The 14981-nt window shown below is 41.7% G+C and overlaps 1 protein-coding gene across 1 annotated transcript in view; it reads right to left on the minus strand.

Moving 5' to 3' along the window:
- Positions 1-14981, minus strand: part of mta2 (metastasis associated 1 family, member 2) — a 64340-nt gene that overhangs the window by 23820 nt on the left and 25539 nt on the right. Inside the window, exon 3 of the mRNA XM_037674922.1 lies at positions 11388-11481. Within this exon, the coding sequence (XP_037530850.1) occupies positions 11388-11481 (94 nt within the window). The remainder of the gene's footprint in view (positions 1-11387; positions 11482-14981) is intronic.

The following is a 14981-nucleotide window of genomic DNA, read 5'->3' on the forward strand; positions in this document are numbered from 1 at the left end:
TTTAAAAGTTGAACAAGAAAATGTGAAGTTAAAGGAAACATCCTTTGTCCCAAAGCCAGTTTAACTATTATTATTTTGGTTACTTTATTTTTCTTTATTTATGAATCGATTGTAACTATTTTCACATTTTTCAACAACCAAAATGGATTTTATTTTTTAATGTTGTGGCTAGGTATTCAAAAACAAACATTTAGCCCTCCCACTACCCAGTTTTGTTGCTCTAATTTTGAAATGTAACCGAAAGTTCTGTGTTAAGAGACGCGGAAAGAAAAGTTATGAAGACACCACCAATGTCGAACCAGTTAACACCATAGACATAATATGCCTGTGGTTTACACAGCTTATTTTTTTGTCCAGCCTTTTTTTTGTCCAATCAGATGTGGCTCTCTGGACGCACCTATTTTTATATTGCCCAATACTAATAATAAACTTTATTTCTATAGCACCTTCCAACAACGCCTTGCATTGACCAAGGTGCTTTACAAGATAAAACAAGATTAAAAACAGGACACAATAATTCAGTGCATTTAAAAACACAGCCAGAATAAAAGAAGGTAAAAGAGATCAAATAGATAAATAAATACTAATACTAAACTACTAATAGTTGAACATTAAAAGCCCTTTTAAATAAGTATGTTTTCAGTTTGGCTTTGAACAGAACCAGATCAGAGATGGCACGCAGCTCATAGGGAAGAGTATTCCAGGCTGTTGGGCCTGCAACAGAAAAGGACCGATCCCCCCAATGTTTGCACCTTGGGCGTGGCACCTCCAGCAGATATTGACCAGCAGACCGTAAAGCTCTGCTGGGCTGGTGGACTTTCAAAAGTTCTGACATATAGGATGGTGCAAGGCCATTCAAAGCTTTAAAAACAAACAGTAGCAGCTTGAACTGTGTCCTAAACTGAACCGGGAGCCAGTGTAAAGAAGAAAGGACAGGAGTGATATGTTCATATTTATGTGTGTTAGTCAACAGGCGAGCAGCAGAGTTTTGTACAAGCTGTAAACGGGAGATAGAAGATTGATTAATACCGACATATAAGGCGTTACAGTAATCAAGCCTAGAGCTCACAAAAGCATGGATGGCCTTCTCCAGATCACTACGGCTAAGGAGTGACTTTACTTTAGAGAGCAGACGGAGCTGAAAGAAGCTGGTTTTCACAACAGAACTGATCTGTTTATCCAACTTCAAGTTACAGTCGAGCTCCACTCCTAGATTTTTTACCACCTGGTTGGCGTGGGGGAGCGGAAAACCTAGACTGGGAGAGATGTTGCATGAATTACTGGAAGCACCAAATAAAATCCATTCAGTTTTATCGTTATTGAGGTGGAGAAAATTCTGAGACAGCCAGTGCTTAATGTCGTTTAAGCAGCTGGCAACAGAGTTTAAACTGAATGAGGAACTGGGAGTGACCGGCAGATAGATTTGTAGATCATCTGCATACAGAAGAAAAGACAGATTATGGCCTGCAATGATGGGTCCTAACAGTAGCATGTAAAATGAGAAGAGAACAGGCCCCAGAATGGATCCCTGCGGTACGCCAGAGGTCAAAGAGACTGAAGAAGAGGACAGATCACCAATCATAACACAGAAAGTTCTGTCTGTTAAATAGGACTTAAACCACTCAAGCACAACACCCTGAAGGCCAACCTGCTGAGCCAAACGAGTGATTAGGACCTGATGGTCAACAGTATCAAAAGCTGCTGAGAGGTCCAACATCACCAGCAGAACAGGTTTTTTGGCATCAAGGGACAAAAGAATATCATTTTGTACTTTGAGTATTGCAGATTCAGTGCTATGACGTGGTCTGAAGCCAGATTGAAATTTTTCAAACAAGTTGTGTTCTAAAAAAGATTGCAACTGAATGAAAACAACCTTTTCCAGAACTTTGGATAAAAATGATAAGTGGGAAATTGGCCTAAAATTAGAAAAAGCTGTAGGATCTAAACACAGTTTTTTAAGAAGAGGCCTGACCACAGCATGTTTGAAAACAGACGGGACATAACCTGAACTTAGACAGCTATTAATAAATGTCAGAAGACAAGGACCAATAACATCCAAGGACTGCTTGAACATCTTAGAGGGGATGATGTCCAGGGTACAGTTTGTAGGTTTCATCTGCTGAACCACCTTAACGAGGTGAGGTAGTGAGACCAGGTCGAAGTGATCAAACACAGCAGAGGTTATTGAGGGAGCACATAACTGAACAGCATTATATGTACTGACAATGTTTTGCTTGACAGAGTCTATTTTGTTCACAAAGTAATCAAGAAAACCATCACAGGTAGACTGTGCAGCAGTTTTCAGAACATTGATGGAGGGATTAATGACAGACTGGATGGTATTAAATAAAACCCTTGGCCGGTTACAACTGGTAAAAATTAAATTGGAAAGATATTGTGATTTGGCCTGTTAACAGCTTTTTGATATTCATGAAGACAGTCTCTCAGTATGTCCTGGGACACATGAAGCCTGTCTTTCTTCCATCTGCGTTCTGCTTTCCTGCAGCGTTGTCCAAAAGTCCGAGTGGTACCATTAAGCCAGGGATCTGGCTTGATTTTTGTAGAAGTCTGTCTTAAAGGAGCGATGGAGTCCAAGATCTTTGTAGAAGTGTACTGAAAGGAGGTGATAAATTCTTCTGGATGTAGAGATGAGTCCAGACTTTCAGCGGAGTATAAGTCAGTGCTTCTAAACGCAGCAGCAAACTGACCTGGAGTGGAGGGAGTGATGAAGCGGCAGAGACGTGCTGGAAGCATAGTTTTTACCGGGGGAGGAGTGGAAAATTCAAATATAATAGGAAAGTGGTCTGAAATACAAGTGTCCAAAATTTCTATAACAGATACACGAAGGCCGTGAGAGATGATTAAGTCCAAAGTATGACCATGACTGTGTGTGGACCCTGACACAGATTGTACCAGGTTAAAAGAATCCAGAAGGTTTTGAAAGTCAGCAGTGAGTTGGATTCAGGGACAGCAAACATGAACGTTAAAATCACCACATAAAAGTAAACTGTCAAATTTTGGCAACAGTTCAGCTAACAGTTCTGAGAATTCATTAATGAAATCCTTATTATATTTTGGAGGGCAATATAAAACACCACACAGCGGGGGGTGCAGATTCCATCACAAACAGCTGAAGCTCAAAGCTGCTGTAGTTTTTAGGAGGAAGTGGGCGGCAGGTGAGTTTATCACTGAACACCGCAGCGAGACCGCCCCCACGGCCAGATACACGAGGTGCACTCAGGTAGGAGTATCCAGGTGGGAGGAGCTCAGAAAATGCACTGTTGTCCCCTGGTTTCAGCCAGGTCTCAGTCATCAGAAATAAATCCAAACGATGAGTAGAGATCAGATCGTTTAGCATAAAGGTTTTATTTGAGAGCGATCGGGCATTAAACAGGGCTGCACGCACTGGTACACAGCCGATTGTGTCATCAGCTGCTCGAGCAAGCGGAAGGAGGTTCTGTTGCACGCAGCCCCCCCTCCTGGTCCTCACAGAGCGACAAGGTGGAAACTGAAAGTTGACACCAGGATTAACAGGAACGAGGCATCGATGACGATAAACCAGGGAACGACGGAGGTTGAAGATGCCAAACTCCGAAGGTAAGTCCTGCAGTAGAAGCCGATGATCAACCGTACTGTGAGAGGAGAGGTAGAATTTGAATCTGACGAGGACTCCCGCTCTCCTTCCACGTCTTCTGCGGCGTTTGTCGCGTAGCAACGTCTCGGTAGTGCAGCGTAGATAGGCTGGCACAGACGCCAGGAAGGGCAGTGGTGTCTTAAAATGTCCAATTTTACCAAAAACCGGTGCGTTGTTTAGCGAATCCTGGATCTTTAGCAAAGTTGAGCAATCGTATGCTAGAAGTGAGGATACATCATGGATGAAGAGAAGGCAAAACACGAGTAACTTTAACAAACTCAGGAGAGGTAGACTGCATGCCATCAACAAAGGTGCCATCTTGAAAATCAGATGTGCCCCTCCGGACACGCCTATTTTTATATCGCCCAATCAGATGTGGCCCGCCAGACACGCCCACTCTTCTATCGACCAATCAGATGTGGCCCGCCAGACATGCCCATTTTCCTATAGTCCAATCAGATATGCCCCCCCGATACGCCTCATCCAATCAAATGTGGCCCCCCAGATACGCCTTCCGCATTTGTCTGCAGAGATGCCTACTTGCCTCCCTCACTGATCACAGCAGGAGGAGGAGGCCGAGCTGAACAGCACCAGTTCTTTTTGACTCTAAAAAAAGCTCAGTGGCAAAGAACCTCTAGATGTTAAGTGTCATGGTCATATTTTGTCCTGTACGTCTTAAATACTTAGACTATATTGGACCAAACACTATCAGGCAGCCAAATAGCTGATAAATTTATCAGAAAATCAAATGCCAAACTCAAGTCCGTGTATAAGCAGACATTTTGATTAAAAAAAAAAAACCTAAAAAACTGCTCCCCTCAGTCAAAGTCACTATGACTCCACCAGCTGGTCTTTCCAAGAACCAGAAAAATCGTCTGCAGATCTCCCAGAACAAAACAGATGGTATCTTCTAAATGTCCCATCGTAAGTCATTCTGAGTTTCAACAGGTTAGTCGTGCAAAATCAACACAAGGTAAACAATGTAATGAAATGCTTAGGACGAGAAGAACCATCTCGACTCACCAAAAAAAGAAAACAACAAGAAGAAATATCAAATCAGGATGGTCAGGTCAGGATGCTTCCAGTCAACCTCCCAGTAAAACAACTGAAACTTAATAACATACACTGTTGGGCCGAGTCTGTCCCATCATTTCTTACTTTTCAGTAACTGTTACAGCAGTTTATCTTGTGTTTGTTGGTATTTTTTGTGTTTTTTATTTTGTATTGTATGTTTCTATCTTGATCCTTGTCATTTTGATGTATTGAACCACAATGGAAATAAGTGTTTTCGCTTTCTTGTGTTTTCCAAGTATTTATAGTGGATGTACATATGTACCGTATTTTCCGCCGTAAGTCTCATCAGTCCAAAAATAGGGATGCACGATCCACTTTTTTTTTTTACTTCTGAGCCGATCCCGATACCTACATCTGGATATCGGCCGATACCAATACTATTTCGATATCATAATTAAAATTGATTTTATGAGGCTGTAATAATCTCCTCTCAAGTACAGTTTGTACAAATATATGCATGCATGTCCAAAAAGGCAACTTGGGGTAAGTTTTATTAATGTTGGATAAGTTTAAAAGTTAGAATTAAATCCTGCTAACACAAACATGCTGTTTGTTTTATTCCTATCTTTAAAGTGGATATTAAAGTGATTAAATGTCTTAAACTATCTACTAAGTTTATGGCATTAACAAACACAGACACGTTCCTGTTTTTAGTATTTTACATTGCTTTATAATGTAACGGTTTTCGTTTCTTTTTTTATACATATATAATTTTACTTTATTTTTCAGTTCATATTGTTTTTTATGATTGTCTATTCAATTCAGTTTATTTATATAGTGCCAAGTCACAAGTCATTTCAGGGCACTGAACAGAAACATTCATATATAAAAAATAATAATTTAAGACTATTTACCTGAGCAGACTGCTTTGAACTTAACTCCATCACAGAACTCTCATCTTGAGCTGATAAATATCTCCTGGAGGGTAAATGTAAACTAGATCTTGGCTGAAAATATTCAGTCAAGCTGTGAAGCAGACAGTCTGATTTCAGTCAGCCACGCTCAGTCTGATCCTCCGAGACGGGCAGACTGAGCGCGGCTGACTGAAATCAGACTGTCTGCTCCGGATTGAACGAGACAAACACACCGCTGAAGCCACGGAGTTCGAACGTCCAACGTAAAATTAACGTTACTGCAGTGCCTGGCTAAACAATCCTCAAGCGTTTTAATGTGGTGCTTTTTCAAGCAGTTTATTAAGTTTGTTGTATTGTAGGTCGCGACGGAGCTTCCTCCTCTCGGTACAGCGGCTCTGCAGACATTGCACGTTGCTGTCTTGCGGTGTTTAGTGTAAAATACTTCCACACAGCGGCCATGTTACGATGAAAAGTTGGTTAGCCGTTAGCAACAGTGCTGCTCAGTGCTCAGCCCTCAAAAGAGCCGTATAAAAAGAGTATTTACTCACGTTGTAGCTGGCTGCAAACGATGAAATGGATTTCCTGAATGTGAGGCGGGTCTGATTACTCTGGGTTCGTGAGACACGCCTCCAGGAAATCCATTCCATAGTTTGAAGTCAACCTGCAGGGCAGGTCATCAGACACAGACACGAATCATGGATCGGAAAGATAGTCAGGTTGGATCGGAAAAATCCGATACGTAAATTATGCTGGTATCGGAGGCTGATACCGATACCGGATCGTATCGGCCCCATCCCTACCAAAAATGTCTAATAAAGTGGGACAAAAACAAATATGTTGCTTCGCCGTATAAGTTGCATCTATTATGAGTCGCCGCTGATGCATCGCATTTATGTGTCAATGTTGACTACCTGGAAATGTGACCCGGTGTTGTGCCAAACAATGATTTGCTGCCAAAATGGTGCCCGCAGGAGAGCGCATGGGAGGACTTTAACAAGAACTTAACAAGATTAACACTTAAAAACAATTATTTGTTTTCTCGAAATTATAGCAAAGGTGTGACTCAGTCTAACTTTTCCTTAATAAATGAACTTTATTGGTCAAATCAGCTGCATTTAAAAAATCAATTTGTGGCTGTGGGAGCACACAGAGGGAGGACTTGCTGTGCATTTCTTCAAAATTTAACAAGATAAGTACCTAAAAATAATTATTTGTTTGCGCAACATAAAGGTGTGTCTCAGTTGACCTTTTCCTTAATAAATGCACTGTCATGGTCAAATCAGCTGCATTTCACCTGGGCGGTGCAGAGAAATGCAGCTGATTTGACGTTTGCTCCAGGATTTCTGGAGCGAGACGAAGGTGTTGTTGTATGGTAAGCCAAGTTTTCTCATTAATAGCCACTTTTACCTATTAATGAGACACTTGGCTTGCCATATTGCTCGAGGGCCCTCTAGTGGTTGAAAATGGTAGTGTTCAATATTTTCCATCAGAATGAATGAAATCGTCAGATCTCAGTCAAAAACTGGATTATAAATATGGAAAAAACGTATATTAGTCGCTTCGATGTATAAGTGGCAGGACTTCAAATTTATGCAACAAGGTGCGATTTATACGGCGAAAAATACAGTATTTGCGTTATTTTTACTATATGAATCGAATCAAAAACTGCACGAGTGGAGCAGACATGGCAGAAGAAAGAAGCCCACACACATCAGACAATATGAAGAGATGTAATTGTTCAGCAGCTCACTGAGAATAAATCAGATGGAGTAAACTATTATTTTCTAGATGGGTTCAAATGAACGGTTTTTCTAAAGATCTGACCATACACAACACCAAAATCACTTTTCTCAATTTTTTTATCAGTTAAGAATGTGTTTTCTTATTAAAACATTTAGAGACTTTTAAACAGCATCATGTTATGGAGCTTTCTCTCTTTGTAACTAAAACAATGAATGAGTTCCTCCAGGTTATTTGAGATTACCTGTTTGAACATCATCCAACTCTAACGTTAAAAACAATTACAGGCCTCCTTTATCTAAACAGTTTTCTTATATTTTTATAGATTGATTTTAATTTTTGCACTCTCCAAAACAAAAAGTACACCAAATCACAGAACTTTTTTTTTTCTATAAGACATCAACTTAAAATAAAAAAAGTCCATCATAATATCTGAGAGGATTAAACAAGTACTTACTCTCATTAACTAATTGTTAAATCATTTGTTCATTTTATTGCAACTACTGCATTGTTTCCCCAACAATTATACAGGCGGGGTGCCCGCCTGTATAATTGCCCCGCCTACCAAACTGAACTTGCCCCTACCACCCCCACCCGGCACTGACATATCACTAAGCTAGCGGCACAAAATACAGGTTCTCTAGCTAAAAAGCCCAAGGCAGCACTCACATTGCCTCTTCCCTCATGTTGAACACCCCCCGCGCCCGCTCAAAAACTGTTAGTACAAGCTGCGCTCAGACATGTCTCCGTCCCCCCCATCAGCAAAAATCATGGATGAGATGAGCACCCCGCCATGGCAAGTTAACTAGGGGAAACACTGTACTGTAGTTTCTGGTCTATAAGCTGCAACTTTTCTCGCAGGCTGAACCCTGAGACTTATAAAATTTATATTTTATTTTTCCCCTTTCGGCCACTCCCTTCTTCAGGGGTCACCACAGTGAAGTAAGTCGCACAAAGACTTGACAATTGTTTTTTACGCCAGATATTACACCCTCTGTGTGGAGCAGAGAGCTGCCATCTAGAGCATCCGGGGGAGCTGATGGTAGGGGTTAAAGACCTTGCTCAAGGGCCCAGAGTGGGGCAAATGAGGATGGAGGAAGGTGTGGGTGTTTCACCTTCCCCACCCACATTTTGATGTTGTTAGTATCGGGAGTTGAACCGGCGATCTTCTGATCTCAGGCCCACCTACTCTAACCTCTGCGCCATCACTCCCCCATTCTATGGCTTATACAATGCTGTGCCTAATTTATGTATTTTTTTTAAGTTTTTTTTTTTGGTCGGGCTAACGAGCTTCCTGCCACCAAAAACATTTAGCTTCATCACACGTGAGTGTTCACAGAGCTGCCCAATACACGTCTCTCTTGGGGGGGTGGGTTCTCATGACTCACTGTGACTACTTGTATATATAAGGTTAAAAAACAAAACATCTGACCAATGAAATTACTGAACAGGTCACAGTCCAAACGGGGAAGAGAGAACGGGGAGGGGCCATGCACAGATCGTGTGTGGGGGGGGGACGGGACTCCCTTGCATGCCCAGAGCAACTTTTGCTCTGCAGAGCATGAGCTTGCAGCAGGAGGAATATGAAGATGCGATCAATGACTTCCTGGTACACTACTGTATTTTTATTTTTACCAACCGTGTTAAAGGCATTGATCAGAAAAAAAAAAAACCATTTACTGTACATATTTAATTAAAAGTTTGAAAAAGCTTTCTGTGTAAATATCTCATGGTATAACGAGGACACCTGCAGCTTACATACAAGCGCAGCCCATGCATGGACAAAATTGTTGTTTGTTTTTGTGTTTTGTTTTTGTGTGTGCGTGGCTTACAGGTCCTTCTCAAAAAATTAGCATATTGTGATAAAGGTCATTATTTTCCATAATGTAATGATAAAAATGAAACTTTCCTATATTTCAGATTCATTGCACACCAACTGAAATATTTCAGGTCTTTAATTGTTTTAATACTGATGATTATGGCATACAGCTCATGAAAACCCAAAATGCCTGTCCCAAAAAATTAGCATATTTCATCCCACCAATGAAAGACAAGTGTTTTTAATACAAAAAACACCAACCTTCAAATAATCATGTTCAGTTATGCACTCAATACTTGGTCGGGAATCCTTTTGCATGAATGACTGCTTCAATGCGGCGTGGCATGGAGGCAATCAGCCTGTGGCACTGCTGAGGTGTTATGGAGGCCCAGGATGCTTCGATAGCGGCCTTAAGCTCATCCAGAGTGTTGGGTCTTGTGTCTCTCAACTTTCTCTTCACAATATCCCACAGGTTCTCTATGGGGTTCAGGTCAGGAGAGTTGGCAGGCCAATTGAGCACAGTAATACCATGGTCAGTAAACCATTTACCAGTGGTTTTGGCACTGTGAGCAGGTGCCAGGTCGTGCTGAAAAATGAAATCTTCATCTCCATAAAGCTTTTCAGCAGATGGAAGCATGAAGTGCTCCAAAATCTCCTGATAGCTAGCTGCATTGACCCTGCCCTTGATAAAACACAGTGGACCAACACCAGCAGCACCCCAGACCATCACTGACTGTGGGTGCTTCACACTGGACTTCTGGCATTTCGGCATTTCCTTCTCCCCAGTCTTCCTCCAGACTCTGGCACCTTGATTTCTGAATGACATGCAAAATTTGCTTTCATCCGAAAAAAGTACTTTGGACCACTGAGCAACAGTCCAGTGCTGCTTCTCTGTAGCCCAGGTCAGGCGCTTCTGCTGCTGTTTCTGGTTCAAAAGTAGCTTGACCTGGGGAATGTGGCACCTGTAGCCCATTTCCTGCACACGCCTGTGCACGGTGGCTCTGGATGTTTCTACTCCAGACTCAGTCCACTGCTTCTGCAGGTCCCCCAAGGTCTGGAATCGGCCCTTCTCCACAATCCTCCTCAGGGTCCGGTCACCTCTTCTCGTTGTGCAGCGTTTTCTGCCACACTTTTCCCTTCCCACAGACTTCCCACTGAGGTGCCTTGATACAGCACTCTGGGAACAACCTATTCGTTCAGCAATTTCTTTCTGTGTCTTACCCTTTTGCTTGAGGGTGTCAGTGATGGCCTTCTGGACAGCAGTCAGGTTGGCAGTCTTACCCATGATTGTGGTTTTGAGTAATGAAGAAGACTGGGAGTTTTTAAAAGCCTCAGGAATCTTTTGCAGGTGTTTAGAGTTACGTCGTTGATTCAGATGGTTAGGTTAATAGCTTGTTTAGAGAACCTTTTCATGATATGCTAATTTTTTGGGACAGGCATTTTGGGTTTTCATGAGCTCTATGCCATAATCATCAGTATTAAAACAATTAAAGACCTGAAATATTTCAGTTGGTGTGCAATGAATCTGAAATATATGAAAGTTTCATTTTTATCATTACATTATGGAAAATAATGACCTTTATCACAATATGCTAATTTTTTGAGAAGGACCTGTATATTCGGGTACGCTCAATAGTCTGGAAATTATTCTACTTACTCTCATTTACTGATTGTTAAATAATTTGTTCATTTTATTGCAACTATATGTGTAGAAAGTTACATCTTGGGAGTTGTTTATAAAGGAATGAATATTTCCTGACATCGTTCAGGACAGATTTTAGGCCTAAGACCACCTTATGTTGAAAAATAACAGTTTAGTTTTGGTCAAACTTTGATAATGTGCAATTTCATGCAAATGGTATGTGCTGTGCCTCAGCTACAATCATGTCAAATTTGAGCTCATTGCAAAGTAAAAAAACTATTTTCATGTTGGCAAAAACATTTTTGTCCATGTTTTGGTAACAGGTAACAATAATGTTAGGTAAATTTTTTACTAACTGCTCAATGTTAAATTAAAAGCCCAGCAGTGTTCTTTGCTAAAAGGTGCATAAAAAGCAAGTCTAAATAATAATACGCTTTACACAAAAGTGAAGTTCTTAATCTGTAGAGGACCTTGATGCAACTCAACACACACTAGAGCTGAAGTGGTGCTTTGAGGCTTTATGAGAAAACACAACGAGGCTCATTAAAGGCAGTGGGCCATGCCGTACACGTGTTCCCGTTGTACTACAGGGGCCCTGAGAGGATGTCTGTGGGTGCTACTCACTTGCATTGCTGTCAGCCAGAGTGTTGAGGTTGCCTGAGATGTCTCGCCTCCTGAACAGACACACCACCTTGGCCTCCACATTCCCGTTGGCTGTCTGGAAGTTGAGAGGCTTGGTTAAAAAGTCAGAACTATAAAGAAGCATTGGAGTGATGCCTGTTGTAAATGGTAAATGGACTGTACTTATATAGTGCCCTTCTCTCTTATTTCAAGATACTCAAAGTGCTTTCCACCACAATCTGTGCCTCATTCACCCATTCACACAGCACTCTACTAGATCTCTACAAAGATAACTGAACAAATCATTCTAAAGACACTAATCAGAGCTTTATCACATTCATACACTGATGGGACACACATCAGAGGCTATGAGGAGTTCAGTGTCTTGCCCAGGGACACTTCAGCATGTGACTGCTGGTGGATTCGAACCCCCAACTCTCTTATTGGAGGATGACTGCTGTAACCACTCAGTCACAGCCGCCCCATGTATTAAAGATGCAGTGATTGTACTCTTGGTAAAGAAAGAAAAACTCACTCAGATAACTTGAAATTAACAATAAGATGTATGTATGTATATGATATGTGTGTGTCTGTCTGTGTGTGTGTGTGTGTGTGGGGGGGGGGGGGGGGGGGGGGGGAGAAGAAGAGATCAACTAATGAAACTGTTGCTTTTGAAATTTCTGGTGTTCTTCAATCCTAAGCTCCCTGTCCTGTGGACTTTAATAATTCTGAATAATCAGTGCAGCTGCTGTCAGAGGAACATCTGCTGCTTGGCGATGCTCTTATAATTTTCCAGTGTTTCCTCTAACATTATTCAAGGAGGGCACCCCCCGCCCCCTCGACAAAAACAGCGAAGAGATGAACGCCCTGCCAAGGCAAGTCACCTAGGGGAAACAATGCTTTAACTTTTTCCTTCTTCTTTTGGCTACTCCCATCTTCAGGGGTCTCCACAGCGATCTAACGCACCAGTGTTTCCCCAACCATTATACAGGCGCGGTGCCCCACCCCGTCAACAGAAATGAGCACCCCACCTACCAAACTGAACTTGCCCCTACCACCCCCACCCGGCACTGACATATCACTAAGCTAGCGGCGCAAAATACAGGCTCTCTAGCTAAAAAGCCCAAGGCAGCACTCACATTGCCTCTTCCCTCATGTTGAACACCCCCCATCCCCGCTGAAAAACTGTTAGTACAAGCTGCGCTCAGACATGTCTCCGCCCCCCCCCATCAGCAAAAGTCATGGATGAGATGAGCACTCCGCCATGGCAAGCTAACTAGGGGAAACACTGCACACACATGAAAACTTGGCAATTGCAACCTCTGCTCCATCACTACCTTTAACGTGCTGCTCTGTCACGTTCTTGCTAATAAGCTCCTGAAACATTCTGTCCTCAGATTTATTTGGTGCATGTTCAGTGTGTTACACACCATGATACCAAACAGCCCTGTTACTACCAGTCAGCCTTTAAATCTTTGCTTGGACTACAATCCTTCTTGTTGAGCCCAGTTTTATTAGTTTGTTTATTCAAAATTTTCAGTGGAACCAAGTCATAAGCAATAATTGATTTTCATTAGGGGCGCACCGATTGCAGTTTTCTGGACGATCACCGATTTCTAAAAAGTCTGACCAGCCGATTACTATCTTGGCCGATACCGATTTTGTTTTATAATCGACACTGTCAGGTGTTATAAGGTCACAATGCACCTTCAATTGTCCAATATTATTTTACTGAAAAACATACCTTGAACAATATCCTAGAAACAATACAAACTAGTTTTAACTGGCCATGAGATAGTGCTCTGAAATATAAATGAAGTTTAGACAATTGTTAAAAAAAAATTAAAAAAATTGGTAAAATTGGTTTCTCATGCAAGTATTGGACGATTTCTGATTTCCTAAAATTAAGGAAATCGGGGCCAATAAATTAGGGGTGCACCGATAAATCGGTCAGTCGATTTATCGGTGCACCCCTAATTTTCATTAATTGATTTTTAGTTGTTTTTTTCCCTCACTACTCGTCCGAATGCAGTGATCTGTGGGTTTTTTTTAACAAAGGGGTACCAACACACCTGTCTACATCTGCACCTAGGACTACCGTACTTGCCACCGTATATGTTGCAACGCCCTATAAGTCGCATCAGTCCAAATATGTCTAATAAAATGGAAAAAAACAAATACGTCGCTTCGTTGTACAAGTCGCATCTATTATGAGTCACCGTTGACAACCTGGAAACTTGGGCCAGTGTTGTGCCACAAATCAACTGGCTGTCAAATGGCGGCCGCGGGAGCGTGCACGGGAGGACTTTAACAAGAATTTAACAAGATTAACCCTTAAAAACAATTATTTGTTTGCTCAGAATTATAGTAAATTCTAATTCTAGAATTGCGCTGCTCAAGGTGGCTGCATGTTGGAGCAGCTCTGTTACTTTCATTCTGAGATTTTGATTTTGTTTTTGGAAACTTCAGTTCCTCTTTTTCTGGATAAATCTCATTTTTGGGATGATTGTTTCCTCTGGTGTCAGATGCTGTGCAGCTGGAAGGATTTTTACTGAAACTTTTTTAGTTTTGGACATTTGTTATGATGCGTAACCATGGCAACAAGGCAGTTTTCTACAACCAACAGCAGCTGATTAACATCTCAAAAGCTCAAATAATATCTCAACTACAGCCCCAAATCTCAAATGAGTTGAAAGGATGTTCTGTGGACGCATTCTCATCTACCTGCCAGCTGTGCTTGAGTGCCTGATCACTGAGATCCTGGAACTAGCAGAAAACACGGCTCATGACAGTGGAAGGACAGGATCGTCCCTCGGCACCTAGAGTTGACCGTCTGCAGAGACGAGGAGCTCGACAGACTTCTGGGAGGAGTGGCCATCGCTCTGGGAGGAGTTCTGCCCAGCATTCGGGCGGTCCTACAGCCCGGGGGAACTGAGAGGCCAGCTGAGTCTGGGTGGATGGATCGGACGGCATCTGCAGCTAGTTTCTTAGGATCCACTGTGGGATGGACCTTTACAAGAGATCCTTCCTGTCTACAGCCTCAGCATCTATAACATCTCTTAATGAAATGAGGATAACGAGTTACAACAACAAATAATTTCCCTTTGGGATTAATAAAGTATTTTTGAATTGAATTAAAGGTGTGTCTCAGTTGAAGTTTTGCTTAATAAATAAACTTTAAAGGTCAAATCAGCGGCATTTCACCTGGGCGGCAAATGGCAGCTGATTTGACGTTTGCTCCAGGAGCTCTGGAGCGAGACGAAGCTGGCCAGTATGGCAAGCCAAGTATCTCATTAATAGCCACTTTTATTTATTAATGAGATATTTGGCTTGCCATATTACTCAAGCGCCCTCTAGTGGCTGAAACTGATAGTGTTCAATATTTTCCATGTCAGAATGAATGAAAACTGTCAGATGTCAATCAAAAATTGGTTTATAAATATGGGGGAAGAAAACAAATATGTCGCTTTGCTGTATAAGTCGCAGGCATGCTAATTTATGCAAAAAAAATGCAAATTATATGGCAAAAAAATACGGTAGTATATTTTCAATTCAAAATTCAATTTCAAATTCAAAAATACTTTATTAATCCCAAAG

This window comes from Nematolebias whitei, chromosome 1 (genome assembly GCF_014905685.2).
Source record: "Nematolebias whitei isolate Nwh7 chromosome 1, NemWhi1, whole genome shotgun sequence".
NCBI lineage: Eukaryota > Metazoa > Chordata > Actinopteri > Cyprinodontiformes > Rivulidae > Nematolebias > Nematolebias whitei.